General features: G+C 35.5%; 1 protein-coding gene across 2 annotated transcripts in view; it reads right to left on the reverse strand.

Moving 5' to 3' along the window:
* The window catches only part of Atr (ATR serine/threonine kinase), a 92,317-nt gene that overhangs the window by 8,657 nt on the left and 62,813 nt on the right, over nt 1-20,847 (reverse strand). For both annotated transcript variants that reach the window (XM_052187623.1, XM_052187624.1), the window contains 9 exons: nt 20,446-20,605; nt 16,222-16,401; nt 9,802-9,944; nt 7,999-8,096; nt 7,071-7,303; nt 5,908-6,042; nt 4,164-4,364; nt 2,735-2,878; nt 1,042-1,192 (listed from right to left, as the gene is read on the reverse strand). In XM_052187623.1, coding sequence (XP_052043583.1) covers nt 1,042-1,192; nt 2,735-2,878; nt 4,164-4,364; nt 5,908-6,042; nt 7,071-7,303; nt 7,999-8,096; nt 9,802-9,944; nt 16,222-16,401; nt 20,446-20,605 — 1,445 coding nt within the window. The remainder of the gene's footprint in view (nt 1-1,041; nt 1,193-2,734; nt 2,879-4,163; nt 4,365-5,907; nt 6,043-7,070; nt 7,304-7,998; nt 8,097-9,801; nt 9,945-16,221; nt 16,402-20,445; nt 20,606-20,847) is intronic.

The following is a 20,847-nucleotide window of genomic DNA, read 5'->3' on the forward strand; positions in this document are numbered from 1 at the left end:
TTTAATCTGCGCCACACCATCTGCTGGAGGCCGACATAAGGACAATAGAAAAAGGAAGTTTTGTTTTTTGTCTGCTTGCACTCACTTGCTAGCACATCTGTTGAAACATATTTCTTCAGGATTTCAGCTTAGATAGAAGACAAGCCGAATCTCCTAACTTCATAGTTAGGACTTCCCATTCACAGCTGCCTATTGTTGGGTTGGTGGGACTGGAGACGTGATCATTCCAATAAATTACCTTAAAATATACATTCCATAAGTTCTGTGACTTTAGAGAACCCTGACTAATACACTAAATGAAAAAGGATTTGATACTACAAATGACCTGCTTCCTTACCACACTTTTGCCTTAATTTTTTCTTTGTAAACATTTGGGACATGATATCCTCTGCAGCCATGGCTGACACTGAACTTCTGTTCCTCCTGTCTTGGACTTCCTGAGTGCTGGGATCACAGGAAAGCATCACCATAGTTAACTACCTCTGTCTACTAACATTAGAACCTGTTTATAATCATTGCCTGTGATATCCATTCCTATGGTGTTTGTTAGTTCATAATATTCTATTTCCTCAGTCTTGCATTATTCATTCCAATTTTACTACAATAAAGACCTTTTCCTACTTACCTTTTTTTGAAAGTATTTGATTATATAAGTATGAAGGTACATTTGTTTTACTTCATGGGTTATAATTAATTATGATCATCATTTTTCTAAAGTTAACTAACTTTTGTTATTCATAGAGTATTTGCTTATTTGCAGATAAAGTAATTTCAGAATTGCTAACAAATATTTCAGATAAATAAATGTTCAGATTTTTTAAGCTACCTCAAGATTTTTGCACTGAAAACAAAAAGAAAGGGTTCAAAGGAAGGAAGGGAAGAAAGAAGACCTTACATGCTTCTGTGTATAGAATATAAATTTTACTAGGCTTAGGTAAAAAATGTGTATTGATATGATAAAAACTATTATATACATATTTTACATGTTTACAGCTAACAACATCATAGTATATACTTCTATCATAAAAATAAATATAATACCTTTTTCTTTATATATTTTGGTCAGAATAGGTCTCAAGCCAGCAGTATTGTTCACCCATTCAATAATCCCACATTCATCATTGAGTGGAATAACTGCATATGTTCGGATATGAAGTTCTCTTCGACGTGATTCTGCATCTTTTCTTAAGCTCTATGGAAAACAAAGACAGAAATAAAAAATACAATTCAGATTCCTATTATGTCAAATGTATCTAAATATTGTTCATTTCCTAGGAAAAGTGCTCATGGCAGCCTGTAATGAATAATTCTGAAAGGTAGAGGAGACAGGTATGGGATCATGTCCCTATTCTACTTCTAAACCTTAAAATGCCTTAGAAGAGCTTCTCTTTAGTTCTCCACTATGCATGTAACAGAATACTACATTTGAAATGCAGTATTTATAACAATATCAAAACAACACACTATTGTTTTCTTTTCTACTACATTACAGATAATGATTAACAATAAGTACTTAAGCACAGAGACTAATGCTTAATCTTATCTAAGAATTATTCTTTTACTTTCCTCTTGGAAAACGTCATAAGGAATCATACTATCTACCAAAAAAAAAAAAAAAAAATCCCCCAAACCTGTAATGCATAGCATACTAAGTCTGTGTACAAATATATATAATTTACTTTTATTCTGAGACTGGGTCTTGCTTGCAAAACTTACTAATAAAAAAATGAATTCCATTAGTCTACAATCCTTTCTCAAGTGATTTTTGGCTTATATATCATGATGTATTTGACTTTCTCTCTCCCCTCCTTTCTCTTTTTCCTTTCTTTCTTTCTTAAAACAGAGATCTGTGACTTCTGCACAGAAAAATGAATTTTTCCCTAAAGATGATTTTTTTGAAGCCTACCTGTGCTTGAAACCTTCATGCCCCAGTCCCCTAAATGGTGCTTCCATCACCACTCCTAGCTAATAAGCTTTGAATTACACTTCCTATATTTGAGTCAGATAGCAAGCACTTACTAAAAGAATGAAAAAAATGCTAATGATTACTTTTAAACAATGAAATCATGAAAACAGAATCTACTTTTTTCTAGCTCTGAAACAGAAACCCCGAGGTTCAGGTAAGTATTAAGAGTGTTTTATACAAAGCTATTAAGCAGAAAATATTTTCCTTCATTATTGTCATATATCACCTATAAACAAAATAATAACTGCTGAACATTAACTGACCATTAATTTAAATCTATGAATATATCCAAAAATCTGATAAGATGCGATTTGAACACTGGAGGATTGTCAGGTGGAAGAAACTCAAGTATTGATAATGGGTGAGTGTAGATCCATGTGCACACACTCAATGGCCCTGAAATATACACTTGATTTAAATGACAGTAGGTACATTTATCACAGAGATGAGAAAGTTAAAGCATACATCCCATTTCAGTAGAAATCTATCTGCATATTAAGAAGTTCATATTACTATGACAATCATTTTCCTAATTCTGTAATACAAACAATGAGGCTTGGCAGGTTGGAGCACTTGCTGCTCTTCTTGAGGGCTCCATTTGTTCTCAGCACCTATCTCAGGGGCTCACAGTCATCTAAGCTCAGATCCATGGACGCTCAGGCCTCTGGACTTGGCAAGCACCTGTACTCATGTGCAGAGATGCAGTCATACACATACACATATTGAAAAGAATATAAATGAATCTTCAAAAAGCAAACTGTTTCTAACCTTGTTAATCAGAGAATTGAATTCCATTAATCTACAGTCTTTTCTCAAGTCATCTTTTGGTTTACACATCATGATGTAGAACTTTCCATCTGAGCCCTTTAAAGAGATTTTCTTTGGTTTCTGAAGAGAAGAAAGAATTTCTACCTAAAAAATAATGAGTATTATATTTAAGAAAAGGTCGAAATTCTTTGTTAAATTTGAATATTATATTGTTATACATCATCATGATAAGAAAAGAGTAAGTGGGAGTATGTAGTAACTTTGTATTTTTACCTTAGTTATCTAGAAGCTCAAAAGTATGAATAGTGACAACTTTCTGAAACATTAGGAATAGTGAAATAAAAAAAATTAAGAAAACCCTGATTGTCAGTCAAACAAATACTTACACATGCAAATTCAGTTAGTCCTTTCAAAGCAGTCACAAAATTTTGCATAATAAAAATCATAATGTTGGAAAAGTATTATCAAAACACATCATATAAATGTAATAAATTTTCAAAGAATAAGTTTATCAATTGAAAGTACTTTGTTTTTGAAAATAAACTTCTCCAAAATGAAGCCAACCTCATAATGTAAATAAGGTAAAAGTTACTGCTTCAGTTAAAAACAAAACTTGATTATAATAATGTACAATGTAAGTGGTTTTAAAAAGTTTTAAAATGTCCTAAGTCATAGAAATTTTGGAATAAATATAGTCTTTAAAAGCTTTTCCCTAGGACTATTTCCTTAAAATAAACATACATTTGCAGCCATATTTCCTCGGTAGGTGTGTGGGACAGAAGCAACCGGGATGCCTGGCAGGTAAGAGGCAGCAGGCTCATTCCCAGCAGTGCATTTAAAAAACAGGGATGGGGCCGAGGAAATGTTCAGTCAGTGGACCACGTGCTGCACAGTGTGAGGAACTGAGTTTGGAACATGCCTGTAATACAATGCTTTATAATGAGGTAGAAGGCAGAAGCAGAATTGTGGAAGCTAATGGGTCAGCTAGCCTGAAATTGTCTGAAACAAAGTAGAAGGTGAGGATCGGCACTTGAGGTTATTCTCTGACCTCCTGCGCTGTGGCACACACACACATATTAACTCACGCACACATACAGAACAAAAAGTTATCTGAATCTTGTTTCCTCATAAGAAACAAATAAAAACGTATTTTGTTCCTTTTGCTCTCCATTTTTCTAAGACAAAAGAAAATATAGGAAAATACAACTATGAAAAATGGTCATAGTGAAATGGAGCATGAGGAAATCAAAATTTTTAGGCTTGCTATGATTCCTTATCACTTGACTTTGCTCTATAGTATAAGACAGTTTCACTTCTCTACATTCCTAGGGTTTTCTTTTTAAATAAACTCACTAAGATTTTTAGCTTAATTTGAAGGTGTAAATTTAACTACACTTAAAAATTATAGTTATATAAAACTGAAGTTTACCACATCATCGAAGCCTGCAAGATAGGCCCAATGCCCAGGAAAGGGGTCATGATTAGCATGGGTACCCAGAATTGACGGAAGAGTAGGTATCATGACTGACTGCAAAGGAATGAGGATTTCACTAAATGTTGGGTCTTCTACAAGCTTTTTAAGCATTTTAAAGTGAGTGCTCATGCTTAATGTGGAATTACTTCCATCAACCTGAAAAACAAACAAACAAACACATAGTATATTTCAATTTTTCTGAGTTTACCTTGAATTACAGAACTTTAATCACAATATTTTAATTCTACAGTTTCAATTACTCAGCAGTGTAAAATGTCCTAAGTATTTTTAATCATCTCATTTAAAACCCTTTTACCTTATAAATAACATTCCACTATCATAGTAATATTTAATGACCAGAGAAGATAGTAGAAACCAGAGATCTCTTATCAGATATAAGATAATCTGTAAATAACTTTTTTGGTTTCCAAATCTCATTTAATAACAAAATAATACTGAATTTCTTAATATAAAGATGAATGCTATGTGTGTTTCATTATGGGATATTCTGATACATCATCATCAGTTACAATAGCCAATATAAATATGAATACCTTTAAAATGAGGAAAAAAATTGATTTCCTAAGTATAATTTCCAATAAAGACCTAAGGTTTCAGATAAAGGACTAAGCACTTGAACATGTAAAACACATCTCATAAGTAAGTGTGTCAAGTACATCAGAGGTCAAGTAGAGTTAATGGAAATAATGAAAGATTATGCTGTTGAGAACAGTTTATTCATGAAAGGAAAGGGGAAAAATGGGGTCACCTGTATCTTTTTTACCTAGAAATGGTTACTGGATTTTGATTGTCAAGTGAACTAGCTGTTTATTTGATATGGAACCTTTCCCTTTAATAATTACTCCATACACTTTTATCTCTCCTAGAGTCAGCTTCCCCCAGTCCTTACAGAGACAGTGATTTACTTCTTTATCCACCTTCCTACTTTACTTACAAGCATACTGAAAATCGTAATTACTACTCCTAGATGATAGCCATTGCTTACTTCCTTACAAAAGTACCAGCAATTCTAGACAGTTTCTACTAGACATCTTTGTTCCTTCATCACAATGACTGTGCATTGAAATATACCCTGGAAAAAATGTAAATCAAGGCTCATGTATAAAGTTCTCGTCTACTACGAATAAAGCCTTGGGTTTAATTTCTAACACTATAAAAACACAACAAATTAACAAACAAAAAACCCTCCATTCATTTTTCTATCATATAGGTAGATTAACTTACAAATTTGCAAAGCTTAAGGATATGACAATATAATCAGAGACTCTTTTAATGAATTTTAAATATATTTTATATTTATATTATTTTATATAATTGATTTGATATTTTTAACTTAAAACTACTGATAACTATTAAAATATGAGGACATATGAAAGAGGGACACATGTTATAAATTAAAAACCCCTAGATTTCTTAAGGTAAACCGTACAGGGGTGGGTGTGTATCTCAGTGGTAAAGCCCTTGTTTAGCAAGGTCAGGTTTCTGGTTCAGTCTCTGGCATATCAAGAAAAGGGGGAGAAAAGACACAAGATATATATTTAAAATATTGCACTTGATTGATTTTGCTATGTGTTTACTGATGTACTTAAAAGCTTTAATGAAATATAAGCCCAAGTCACATCTAAGCTTCTGTGTAACACTATTTCACATTTGTAAGCACTAAGATCTGTGATGATACCGATTTGTTGCATAATTCTAGTAGCTTGTCTGTTAAACGAGTTGCATCTCCAACAAACTTTTCTAAAGACTTTTTCATATGGATGGCTTTGGTAAGAATTTCCTTGCATCTGTTCACACGCATGGGATAAGAAGACTGTCAATCAAGAAAAAAAAAAGGATAAATACAATTATATATGAAACCTGAATGGCAACAATCAACTTAAAAGAATATTTAAGATGTGATTTTATAATGATAAGCACCCAGAAAATGAATTTGATAACACCATTTTAATTCTACAGCCTGTGAATACTTTTGAAAACACAATCCAATATTTTGAGATGTAGCACAAGAGAAAAAGAGGAAAATAAAACATAACAATGATTTAATGAATGTCAGCTATTTTTACCATTTTGTACAATTACAAAAATGTGTTTTCAAAGAATATTAATATAATTTATCTAATATTAAAGTTATTTAGTCATCTAATATTTAAGTGAAAATAAAATTGGCAATTAAAATTTACTGTTAAAATATGATTAGAAAAATACATATAGTTACAAGAAAAAACCTAATAAATAGTCTGAATTTTAGTTATCTTTTTATCTTTTCTATAATATTTACTCATTAAATATACTAATTAAAAAAACTAATCAACTTGTATATGCCCACTAATAAGATTTTCAAGATCTTGGATTAAAACACTTAAAAGTTACACATGGTTGGAGTAATGGCTCAGTGATTAAGAGCACCTGTTTACCTTGGTTCAAGGAACCTAGCATCCTGATGGCAATTTATAACTGTTTATAACTCCAATTACAGCGAATCTAACACTTTCTCCTGACCTCTGAGCACCAGGCATGCAAATGGTGCACAGCCATACATCCAAGTAAAACACTCATACATATAAAACAAATCTTTAAAAAAGTGGCTATTATAAATATTTATTAAAAATTTCACAAGAACAGCACTATTCAAGTCTTTAATCTTCACATACTAGTCACTTTGTTTCATACGATAAGCAATTCAAAAATATTTAAACAAGGTAAAATTTTTCTCTATATAGAAAGGAATGAAAACTTACTAACAATATAGGCCAGAACCCTGGAACGTGTATTTATGTATTTGCTTTAGAAATAATGACATACTAAGTGGTAGAAGACACTGTGGTGACCAATGCTTACCTTTGACACAGCAGTCATCATCCACATTGCTTGCTGAGGATAGGCCAGAAATACCTTGGCTATTATTTCCATCAAGACAACAAAAACTTCATCATGAGAATGACAAATTCGAGAGATCAACTGCGAAAAAGCAGTCAAAAACTGATATGGTGCTAAACGATTTGTGTGCTCTGTGAGTACGCTATTTATTTTAGCCAAATCATTTCTCATTTGCAGACGATCAGAACGACCACCTGAGGGCAAACCAGTTTAAGACAAGAAAAACAAACATCAGTATTTCAATTCATTTCTCAGAAAAGATAAAGCAGCTTTAAAAATACATTATTTGCATGCCCACAGCTAGCTGTCTGACAAGACTATGTAAATAGGAAAAGCATTTAGATCAAGGAGGCATATATTTTCATCATCTGCTGTAAGTTTTATGGTATTACGTGTTTAACACCCACATCTTTCAAAGTATTAGGGTTATCAAGAAATGAAAATACTATTACTTTCCATTCTTGAATTATAAGTACTTTTAAGTCTATGGTTTTATCTTTCCTTTTTTCCATACTTACTTGTTTTTGTGAGATTAAATTTTATTATTTTTCAAGAGCATGCTTGTGTTTGTGTGGGTGTAGCGCACACATATGCACACACCTGTGGAGGACAAAAACTTTGTATCTCTTTGGAGCTGGAGCTGTTAAGTAGTTGTAAACTGCTTGATATGGGTACTGGAATTACATTTATGTCTTCTACAAGAACAGTATGTACTCTAACTGATGGACCATCTTTCCAGCCCCCACACTTATGTTTCTTATAACATTATAATACTTTAAATATCAAATTACTTGCTGGTATTTAGAAAGTGAAACTGTGATGCCAAATGCTATTTTTTACCAAAGTTATAATTCTTTCTAGTGCCTTAAAATTGTTACAAAAGTTATACCTTTTTCCCATTCGTATGCTTTAGCACCAAAATCAAGCCATAGGGATAACATTCGTGGCATTGACTGATATATGAACTGATTTCCATACTGAAGAGATCTGCAATTATATGAGTAAGAATTACGATTACCACAGAGGTCTTTGTAGGTTATATGAACTAGAATGTAAAAGCTTAAACTTCAGTTATGTACAGTCTTTGGATAAAAACTATATCACCTACTTATCCATCTATCTGGCACAAAACTCAGTATGTAGCTGAGGATGAGACCCTGAATCCTCTGCTTCTACCCCCTAAGTTACAGAATACAGGCATGGGTAGCAAACCCAGGGCTTCATGCATGGTAAGAATGCCCTCTACCTACTGTGATAATAGCCCCACCCCCTGAACAATGATACTGATATTTCTTCATAGTAGGTTATGTTCCCTTCTTCTATCTTTTCTTACTAAAGTATTCAGTTAGCCCACATCAAAACTTACATTTTTAGTCAAAAGACTTTTTATACTTCTTTCAAATGGTCCTTAAAATCTGTACCTCAATTTGTATTCCATAGTAGTAAGTTTAATGCTCAGGCCTAATCATTCTATTTCTGAGAGATTTTATTTCTACATTTTCTTCATGTTTTTTCCCCTTTACAGATGATGCAGGAGATATATGTTTATAATCCTGAAGCCAGTAGCTTGAGTTTTTAATCACAGACTTTCCCAAAGTACATAACCTAGATGTACTGGCATCTGATATTAAGTTATATTCTAACCACAGCAGGAGGATCAGGAAGATCAAGCCCAGACTTAGCTACATAGAGTTTGAGGCTAGCCTGGACCCCATACAACCCCACCTCATAAAACAAAACAAAACAAAACAAAAAGTTGTATTTCATCCTCTGCCTAGTTCAAGAACAGGGTCCTGACAGATGTGATGGTGCACGCCTGTAATCCCAGAACTGAGAACACTGAAGCAAAGTATGAATTCAGGAATGTCTTGAGCTATAGAGCAAGACTCTGCCTCTCAAATTCAAAAGCAACATAAGAAAAACCAAGCTCTTTATTCCATATAACTTCAAAATAATTTCCTTTGTTTTGTTTTACTGGATTTGACTAGGAAGATATACCCAATTACCATTAAATTTAACAATTAATCATTAAGTTTATGGTCTTCTGAAATACTTTACAAAGTGATTTGAAAGATGAGTGTCACAGCCTTCTGAGTATTGGGATTATGGGTATGAGCCAACCATTTCCAGAAAAGAAGTGAGTAAAAAATATTTTTTGGTTAAATATGCTAGCCAGGTGTTCTACTATGAGTTATGTCTGCAGTCTAGTACTGTTGATATTCTAAAGCTTTAACTATATATACCTTTTCTACAAAACTGTATCTATAAACTTTTTCTATACACATACAAAAGGCATTTTTTAAGACTAAGGAAAAGAACTGTATAAAGAAAACTATTCTGGGATTGGGAATGGCTCAGTGCTGGCTCCACTGAGAGAGGACCTCAGCTTAGGTAGCAGCTCCCACAAGGCTGGTCATGACTCTAACCCAGTTCCAGGGAGATCAGAGGTCCTCTTCTGGCTTCCAAGACTACTACACACACACACATGGTATACACACATGCAGGCAAGTAGGCAAACACTCATACATGCAAAATAAAGATAAATATTAGAAAAGAGAAAGAAAAATATTCTCTCAAATTATAATTGTAGAATGAATCTAAGCATGGTAAAAGAGAAAACACCCTGAATATAGAATGATATGTGATAATATTCATCCATTTTAAATCTCAAACATGAAGTTCTCATACTTACCTTCCAAAATGTAGGACTATATATCGGATGAGATCGCCTTGCTTTTCCATTTTGTTATCTGTTACCATGGGCATCAATTTGTCATAGTACTTGGCAAGGTAGAAATGTCCATCTTCCCACTCTGGCAGAAACAAGGTCACATCCTATAGAAAAGACATATGTCACATAGCTAAGCAAAATGGTAGTTGGCTGGGGCATGGTACTAATAGGTTATTAAACATCAAGAGTATGCATCACATAGCAAATTTAAGTTACTGCATGTTACTCTGGTTTAATAATATTCCAGCGGAACAATAAGGTCAAATGTATAATGCTGATAAGCATTCTTGTCAGGTGTGGCAGACAACACCTGTAATTCTAGCATTCAGGATTACTGAGGCAGTAGGAGTTCAGTAAGTTTGAGACAAATCTGGGATACATATGTAGTGAGTTCCAGGCCAATCTGGGATACAGAGTAAAATCCTGTCTCAAACTAACACATGCAAATCCATGTCCCCACAAATAATCAAAAATCAAAACCCAACTCAAAAAGAACATTTTTGCATATAACCTATGCAGGCATGATAGGTCAAATTATATTCATGAATATTAGTCTCTTATGCTCAGTGTTACTAGTTTGTTTACAGACATGTCTGACTATGTTCCACTAAGGGTGTTGAGGTTTTCAAAAGTGTCATGAGTTTGAAACTAGTATGAGCTGCTTAATTAAGTACCAAATCAGCCAGAGATACAAGGCAAGATCTGATTTCAACTGCCAACACTACACTAAAAAGGAAATTCTGACTTATACTGACAGTTGATTTGTTTATGATACGAAGGAATCAATTCCCCCACCTAGTAAAATGTTTAAATGACATAGCACCATGACCTGAAAATTATTTTTTAGTACCCTATAATAGTTTATAGCCTGTCTCTGCTTTGCTCAGTTCTTCTGGTTTATCTAACTATATGTGAATATAGTTTTTTGATTACAAAACCTTTATAGGTCTTGATATGTTTGCTGGCTAGTCTCTGGTTTTTTCAACAGATATACTTACTACTCTATAGCTTTTCTATCCCACTTAGGGGTGCAGTTCTAGTAATTCCTATTATTGAGCCTGTTCGCCCTCTAGCTTCTAGTCAGGTCTGGGAGATTAGAGAGTATGAACCAAATGATTACAGATCATTTCACTCTAAAACAAAAGAATACACCTTTTTCTCAGCACATCGTGGTACCTTCTCCAAAATTGAGCATATAATTGGTCATAAAACAATCTTAAACCAATATAAGAATATTGAAATAATACCATGCATCCTATCCGATCACCATGGCCTAAGCCTGGTCTTTAATAATAGTAAAAACTAAAGAAAGCCCAGATACATATGGAGACTGAACAACTATTTACTCAATGATAACTTAGTCAGGGAAGAAATAAAGAAGAAATTAAAGACTTCTTGAAATTTAATGAAAATATTGACACATCATACCCAAACTTATGGGACACAATGAAAACAGTGCTAAGAGGAAAGTTCATAGTACTTAGTGCCTAGGTATAGAAAATGGAGAGATCCTACACTAACAACTTAACAGCACACCTGTGAGCTCTAGAAAAAAAAAGAAGCAAACTCACCCAAGAGGAGTAGAAGGCAGGAAATAATCAAACCCAGGGCTGAAATCAACCAAATAGGAAAGAAGAAAACAATACAAAGAATCAACAATACCAGAAGCTGGTTCTTTGCAAGAACAAGATAGATAAACCCCTAGCCAAACTAAAGGGCTGAAAAGCAGTATCCAAATTATTAAAAGGGAGACATTACAACAGAAATGGAGGAAATTAAAAAAATAATCAGATCCTACTCTAAAAGCCTATACTCAACAAAACTGGAAAATATCGATGAAATGGTTTTCTAGACAGATATCACATTCCAGAGTTAAATCAAGAGCAGGTAAACGATCTAAGCAGGCCTATATCGCACAAGGAAATAGAAGAAGTCAGTAAAAAGCTCCCAACCCAGCACTTGGGAGGCAGAGGCAGGCGGATTTCTGAGTTCGAGGCCAGCCTGGTCTATAGAGTGAGTTCCAGGACAACCAGGGCTACACAGAGAAACCCTGTCTCAAAACAAAAACCAACCAACCAAAAAAAAAAAAAAAAAAAAAAAAAAAAAAAAAAAAGGAAAAAAGGAAAAAAAAAAAGATGAACAAAAAACCTCCCAAACAAAAGCCCAGGGCCAGACAGATTTAGTGCAGAATTCTACCAGAACTTCAAAGAAGATCTGATACCAATTTTTCTCAAACTATTCCATAAAACAGAAAGAGAAAGAACAGTACCTAACTTGTTCTATGAAGCCATAATTACTCTGATACCTAAGCCACACAAGGACCCAACCAAAAAAGAGAACTTCAAAGCAATCTTGCATTTTCACATAACTTTTAAATTCCAACTATCCATTACCTATTAGTATCTGAAGAAGACTGTATCAAATGTACTGGTCATTTTATAGTGAGATAACATCTTTAGATTATCAAGTCTTCTCATTCAAAGCTGTGCTACATGCAATTGCATACAAGGGCTGAAGAGATGGCTCAGTGATTAAGAACACTGGGTGCTCTCCCAAAAAAACTCAGGTTCAATTCCCAGTATCCATATGACAGTTCACAATTAATTGTACCTCCTGTTCATCGGTAGATGTCTGGCTTCCAGTGGCACCAGGTATATAGTGCACAGATATATATGCAGGCAAAAGACCCAATCACATAAAAATAAATAAATAAAATGAAAACTCACCCAATAGTATTTAGAATTTTTCCTTTAAAGGCTTTTAATTTTTTAGTTTATAATTACATCATTTCCTTTTCCCAATCCTCTCATATACTCCTTGGTCTCTTTAAAATTCACAGCCTTTGAGGGCTAGAGAGATGGCTCAGCAGTTAAGAGCACCAACTGTTCCTCCTGAGGTACTGATGTTAATTCCCAGCAACCACATGGTGGCTCACAACCATCTGTAATGAGATCTGATGCCCTCTTCTGGTGTATCTGAAGAGAGCAATGGTGTACTCATACATTCATTAAATAAATATTTAAAAAAACTCAGTCTTTTCATTAACTGTTATATACATATATAGACATACCCACACACTCACTCAAACACACAGTTACTAAGGGCATACATATAACCTGTTCAGATTGTATGTTATTTGTATGTATGTTTTCAGGGTTAACCACTTGATATTGAATAACCTGTATAGGTTTTATACATTTTTGGGCAACTGAAGCCTAGGTACTTTATATATCTTTGTTCTTTTGGTTTTTTGTTTTGAGCTTAATCCCCAACCCCAGAACGTTATATTTTTGATGCTATCCTAAATAGTATTTCTTACTTTACGTTTTCTTTTTCCATTTCTTTCGTGTGTGCAGTGTATGAATATATATGTATGTGGGTGCCTGTGTGTGGGTACAAGTGAAGGCCTGAACTTTATTTCTGGAACCATCCTCAATTGCTCATCCACCTTATTAATTGATGCAGAATCTTTAGGTCAAACTAAGAGTTTGCTAGTACTAAGAGGCTAGTACTAAGAGGTAGCTTGCTCTAGACTGCCCTGTTTCTGCCCTTCCTAGGGTGGAATTACAGGTGAACTGCTCCCAGTATTCACACAGGTTTCTGGGAATCTGAACTCCAGACTTCATACTAGAGCAGCAAGTACTTTAACTGCTGTGCCTTCTCCCCAGCCCCCTAAACTCTACTTTTTGAAAAAAATCACATCTCTTTTTCTGAGGTATAATTTCCATATCAACTATGTACCTTCAGTATATAAGTATATGTGATTATGTATATAAATACATACCTAGAGGTAGAATGTCTGGTATTATACTATGTGTATGTTACATTTTAGACTGCTACCAACCCTGAGAAAGGATCCATTTGTCGTCACATTAAGGGGTTTGCTAGCCTTTTAGACTTTAGTTTTTCTAGACTTTCAAGTGGTTACCTCACTGTGATTTTTTTTTTTTTTTCCCAGAGACAGGGGTTCTCTGTATAGCCCTGGCTGTCTTGGAACTCACTCTGTAGACCAGGCTGGCCTTGAACTCAGAAATCCGCCTGCCTCTGCCTCTCAGAGTGCTGGGATTACAGGTGTGTGCCTCCACCACTGCCTGGCTCTCACTGTGATTTTAATTTGTATCTTACTACTAATTAATGCCATTAAACATGTTTTCACGTGCCTTTTATCCATTTGTATGCATTCCTTAAGAAGTGTCTATTCCAGGTTTTGAGTTATTTGTCCTGAGTTATTTATAACTGTATAAACATTTGCTGATACACAGCGTATTAGTTTCTCACTTTAGGCAAATAAAACCCACGTTGAAGAAAATTTAGCTAATTAGATAGTAAAAGATTATTTTTTCCTCACACCAATTTCCATTGGTCCAGGCATTAGTTACTTGTAGATTGGGTGTATGTTTTCATTTTGTATTTTAAGAAAGTTTTTAAAAGGGGGTGGAGAGAAGGCTCAAAGCTAAATGCACTTGCTGCCCCTGTGGTGTATGGTCCCTAGCATCCACTTATAACCTCAGCTCAGGGTCTAACACTCACTCCGTTCCTAGACACCTCCACTCACATGGATGTTACACACCCCTGCACATACATATACAAATAATTTAAAATGAAATGTTTTTAAAAAATTAAAATGTACTATATGTATTATGCCAAGTACATATAGACATGTACACAAATAAAAAAATATAAAACATTTTAAAGTTACAATTTTCGATTTATTTTTGTTTCTAGAGATAATGTCTCACCATGTAGCCCTGACTATTCTGGAACTCTCTATATAGATCAGGATGGATTAGGACTCAGAGATCCACCTAACACTCTGCCTCCAGAGTGCTGGGATTAAAGGTGTGTGCCACAAATTAGATTTAGGAAATTTAAAAAGAAATAGGTCTAAGTATAATTCTCATGTATAAAGTGCACACTCTATTTTCTGTGTGCATATGTGTGTACATTTCCAGATGTATATATGAGCATGTGCACATGAGTACTTTTATTAAAAGCTCATGTTGGTGCCTTCCTTGATTGCTCTCAGTTATTTCTGGAGACAGTCTCTTACTGAAGCTCTGATTCAGCAGGACTGTCAGGCTAGGAAGTCCTAGGGTGTTCTCAGTTGCATGCTGTGGCACCCAGCTTTTTCAGACACACCTTATATAGCTCAGGGGACTGGGGGAGACAGAGGATGACTTTTCCAATGGGGTGCAGGTTTCTAGGCCTGTTTGCCACCACTTTGGTTGACACAGGCAGTTGTTATGCAACAACTCTATCAACACCTGTTTTTCTTTTTTTCAAAAGTAGATGCTAGAGATCCAACTCAAGTCCTTTTGCTTATATGACAAACATTCTCAGACCTGAGCAACAACCCATCCCCAAACTCACTATCTCTATCTATCTATCTATCTATCTATCTATCTATCTATCTATCTATCTATCTATATTCTTTTAACAGAGTTGGGAAACCATTAGTGAACATCATCACTTTGAAAACAAGCCCCACAAAAGCCATTACTCACTGGGGTCTGCTCTTTGACCTCCAGTTGTGAAAAATATTCATGTACTTTTTAAATAATTCTAGTTTATCAATTTTTATAATAAAAGTCCTAGGCATTTTTTTGTTTTTTTTCCAAGACAGGGTTTCTCTGTGTAGCCCTGGCTGTCCTGGAACTCACTCTGTATACCAGGCTGGCCTTGAACTCAGAAATCCGCCTGCCTCTGCCTCTCAAGTGCTGGGATTAAAGGCATGCACCACCATTGCCAGGCAGTTTTAGGCATTTTTGAATTTACATTTCTGTTTTTTTTTTCTACATGTTAGTAGGAGGTTTGTCCTTTATAATTTTATCTTGTAAATTTTAATACCTGGTAGAGATGTTACATCATTTTTTTTATAAAGAAATTCCATGGACTGGGGATGTTGCTTCAGTTGGTAAAATGTTTATCTAACATGGACAGGATTCTGAGTTTAAGTTTTAGCCATGGACTAAACAGGGCGTGGTGGTACATGACTCTTAACCTAAGTAGGAGGGAGGCAGGAGGATCAGAATTCCAAGGTCATTTTGAGTATATAGCATGCTCATTAAATGGCTCAGATGTGGTTACTTTGTATAGGAAGATAAGACTGTTACTGCAGTGAAAGGTGAATGTTACAGTGTACTGACTATATTATTTCAGGATTTGATAGTTGGTCTCAGAAGTAGATTCACTGTGCAACAATTTCTAGCCTGGGGTGGTGGTTTCATGCATGTATTCATTTGTGATACTTCCATATGCTTATGAACTTTATTTATGAAAAAGTCAGTTTTCCTGAGAACTATTACACACATATACTTCAATATGGACTTAAAATCATTTAGTCCATTAAAAGAAAACAAATAGATACATTACACACATTACCTTATATTTCTTCATAACTGCATTGCTTTCAAAGTTAGCTGTTTCTTCCATAAACCGTCCAACTAGCAGTGTAGCGCGACCATGGATTAACATGTGCTTACTCTCAGTTGGGGATTTGTTTTCAGGAAAACATAATTCAACACCCTTTTGAAGAACAATAAGTGCCTGGTGAACATCACCCTAAAAAGGAAAAGGCAATTAATATGTCTTTAATTTAAAAATATATCCTTAGCCAGGCTGTGTTGGCACACAGCTTTAATTCAAGCACTCTGAAGGCAAAGGCAGACAAATCTATGAGTTTGAGGCCACCAGGCTACACAGAGAAACCCTGTCTTAACAAATTCATTTGTAAATTCAAGTTTATCTACCACTCTTTATTAAAGACTAAGGAAGTACTGACTCATTTCTTGTAGAACTCTTTAATCATTTATCTGTTTACTTATTCATTTTAAAATTAAAGTACAAGTAACTGAAGATATATGTAGATGATTTGGAATAACAATGAACCTTAAATTAAAATCTTTGACTTAAAAAGTTCATAGTTAATTGGACATGATGTTTGTCTATAATATTTGTGCTACTAAGAAAATGCAGGTAAGAGAATCACAAGTTCAAGATCTTGTCTCAACAAAACAGAACCAAGCAACCAAACAAAAAGAATAAAAATAAGTTCACAATCAACTGAGGAAACAAACTATATAAAACACCAATATATTTGAGTGTTATAACATATAAACATAGATGGGTATTTTAAGGGATAAAGAAAGTCCTCCAAATATATCTAAAGATACAGAAAAATAAGAGAGAGCAGGAACCACTTGGGAAACAGGCTTGTGGATCTCTGTGAGTTCAAGGCTAGCCTGATCTATAGAGGTTACACAAAGAAACAATCTTGAAAATCAAAAAAAAAAAAAAAAAAAAAAAAAAGAGGGGGAATGAGGTGGGGAAAGAGAGAGAGCGAGAGCGAGAGCGAGAGAGAGAGAGAGAGAGAGAGAGAGAGAGGAGAGAGAGAGAGAGAGAGAGAGAGAGAGAGAGAGAGAGAGAGCGCCAGTAGATGTCAGCAAAGGGAAAAAAAAAACCCTGATTTTGGTCTTAAACAGAAAAAAAAAATCTGAATTTCGTCAATGAGTAGAAATTTTTCTGGCATGCAATTTAGTAAATGGCATTTTAGTTAAATTTTATTCTATGTGTACAAATGTACAAGTGTGGGCCTATGTGTACATGTGTGCCACATATTACAGATGTACTCAAAGGCCAGAAGAGGGTGTCAGATCCCCTGGAATTGGAGTTACAGGTGGTTTTGAGCCACTTTATGTGGATGCTGGGACTAAAATCTAGGTCCTGTTCTAGAAACGCACGTGCGCGCGCGCGCGCACACACACACACGCACACACACACACACACTTTAAAAAAAAATTTTAATGTATGTGAGTACACTGTAGCTGTCTTCAGATACATCTGTAGAGAGCATTGGATCCTATTACAGATGGTTGTGAGTCATGTGTTTCCTGGGAATTGACCTCAGGACCTCTGGCACAGCAGTCAGTGCTTTTAACTGCTGAGCCATCTCTCCAGACCCCCCAAAACAAATATTTGTAATGACCAGCCATTTCTCCGGCCTTAGAAGAAACCCTTACTTTTGGTGCTTAAGGGTTTGGAATGCGGTCACTATATGATCCTGGTCAGTATAACATTTCTCATTTAGACCACACTGCCCTTGATTTTTCTCCTCCTCAGTACTATAATCTCAGGCCTATGCTATCACATCAGACAGAAACAATACTTTAAATTATGATCTTTGATCAAGCAGTTTCTGGTCAATTTTTAGTGAGCCACAGACTGATGCCAGTCTACATACTGATAAAAGTAAACCATTGATACTTATCGGTATGAAAATTCCCCTTATTTGCCAAAGATATATTCCAAGACTACCAGTGAGTGAATGCCTCAGACTGTGAATAGTAAAAATGCTAGGTTTTTCTCAAATATATATACCTACAGTGAAGTTGAATTTATGAATAAGGTACAAGTAAAAGATAAAACACTGTAGTGATTTAATATTTAAATATTTTTAAAATGTATCATTACAGTGGTAAAATTTATGGATCATTTCTGAGATTTTTCCATTTAATGTTTTCAGCCTAGGTCGACCTCAGGTGACTGAAAGCAGGGAGAGAAGACTACGAAGCGGACTAATTTAATACTGGTCGCAAGTGTTTGCTAGGTTTGGGATACAAATGCACTTCTGACTTTAAGGTATTTTTAACTTTACAATGAACTTACTGGGATATAATCCTACTATGTCTGAGCAACAGCAGCAGTCTCATTTTAGGTGAAGCTTAAATAAAGCATTTGTGAGGCGAGGACAAGCACTTAACCAGAAATGGACTTGTGGATTTCCCAGAGTTCACACTTAATCCAAAATGTATGAAGACCATTTTGGAGAGTTTAATCTTTTAAAGAAGCATATGTTTCAAAGTGCATTTTGGAAAGGTCACAAACTACTGTAATGTAAACAGAGAAATTGTGAGATCCTTAAGAAGACTGTGTATTGTTAGGTGCTGAAATGGCATGAATTAAAATAGGAGGGAAAAAAAAGATAATTCAAAAAACATTTCTAAAATGAAAGAGCAAAGACAGCCTAAGACTGGATATGGACATGTGGGTGCTGAAGAGTTTAAGATAAAAAGCCTGATTTGTTCTAGATAAGGGGATGGAAAGGTGTCTCGTTCAGAAAAAGCAGCAATGTCAAAAGAGAAATAGGTATTATTAAGTCATGAATCGCCTTCTGAGCATACTGAGTTTAGGCAACACAAACACTGGTATCACACTAACACAGGATTGATTACTACTTCCCCTCTGGCCTAGAAAACATCTCCCCATCCTCTTTTGGTCACCACTAAGTTTCTACAATCATGTAGGACATTACATACAGCTATAAAATGTTGACTGCAAAACATGCTGAACCAACTATTAACTCTAAACTAGTGACTACCATTTAACTATGATACATAGAATTAGTAAGTAGTTAATATATATTTAAAAAGATCCTATTTCTATTGCTGGGATCTGGAGGCCTGGAGTGTCTGTTCTGAAGCTTAGTTTTTCCTGACAGGTGATGATGTGTAACACTGACATGGCCACACAGAAGTGTTTCTTCCCAAAGTCATTAAGTGAGAAGGTATTATAATCATTTATGAAGTACATACTGAGTACTTACTACATATATCCTATATACCTATAGAAAATAAAATATAGTGAGAATTGGTCATTTTCCTCATTAATATTTAGGACAGATGAAAACTAAGAGAGTATTACCGTAAAACTTAAAATAGGTATTTTATTTGAGGACTGCAGAATACAAGAAGCAATCTTCAGGGATGGAGAGATGGCTTAGCAGTTAAGAGCTCTGACTGCTCTTCCAGAGATTTCGAGTTCAATTCCCAGCAACCACATGGTGGCTCACAACCATCTGTAATGGGATCAATGCCCTCTTCTGGTGTGTCTGAAGAGAGCAACAGTGTATATATATATATATATATATATATATATATATATATAATGAATAAAAATAGATCTAAAAGCAGTAGCAGCAGCAGCAGCAGCAACAGCCTTTCTACCAAGACTAGAGAAGAGAATGAAGACAAGCAACAGAAAAAGAGTTCTGAATCTGGACTAAGGGTTTTCCCAGCTGGACTTTGGTAGACAAGTATAATTCCAACAGAACATTTACTGATGAGGATCCTGAAGGGGGCTGAAAAAGGGAGAGGATAGGGGGTTAGGGGAGAGTGTGGCTCGGCGACATGGGGGGTGGTGTCCAGGCAGGCCCTTGCCTAGGCACCTCTGCCCCTGAGGGACCACATACACACAGGCATAGTGTAGAATAGAGTTTATTCAGAGTAGGGGATGGGAGTTAGTGGTAGAGAAAGGGAGGGAGGGAGGAAGGGAGGGGAAGGGAGGGGAGAGAGAGAGAGAGAGAGAGAGAGAGAGAGAGAGAGAGAGAGAAGTGGAGTGGAGGCCGGCCATGACCACGTGGGGAGGGGGGGAGCCCAAGGGGCAGAGAAGTGAAAGTATGTGGGAGAGCAGGAGAGCAAAGAGGGAGAGGAGGGGCAAGTAGCCCCTCTTATAGTGGGTCAGATCTCTGGGGCGGGGCATACCTGGCTATTGCCAGGTAGGTGTAGGGTGGAGCTTAGACAAAACATCAACAGATCTCTTGGCCAGTACCTTGGACCATAGCCACTTTGCCCGTTCCACATACAATTCGGCAAGTCGTGACTCTCCAGCATTAAGGAGAGCATTGTAGGCTGTCTGATGGTGTCCAGCCTTTCGAGCTACCCTGGCACTCTGAAGCCAGCATTCTCCAACCATTTCGTTGTAATCTGGCCTAAAAAATGTAGCAAAATATAGAAAAGTAACATTTGTGAGTATATTCAATACCTTAAACAGCTCAGGTACTCTACTTAGATTTATCCTTGCATAAGATTTTATTTACTCCTGACTTGTGTTGGTATTCACCTCCCAAGATATGTTTGTTGGTTACATTTTAAAAAACCAGAAGATAAAATACACATATTTTTTTACACAGGTCTTCTATGAAGACTCACTGGGCATCGAAGAAGATTCTCC

The sequence above is a fragment of the Apodemus sylvaticus genome, chromosome 7, assembly GCF_947179515.1.
Source record: "Apodemus sylvaticus chromosome 7, mApoSyl1.1, whole genome shotgun sequence".
Classification (NCBI taxonomy): domain Eukaryota; kingdom Metazoa; phylum Chordata; class Mammalia; order Rodentia; family Muridae; genus Apodemus; species Apodemus sylvaticus.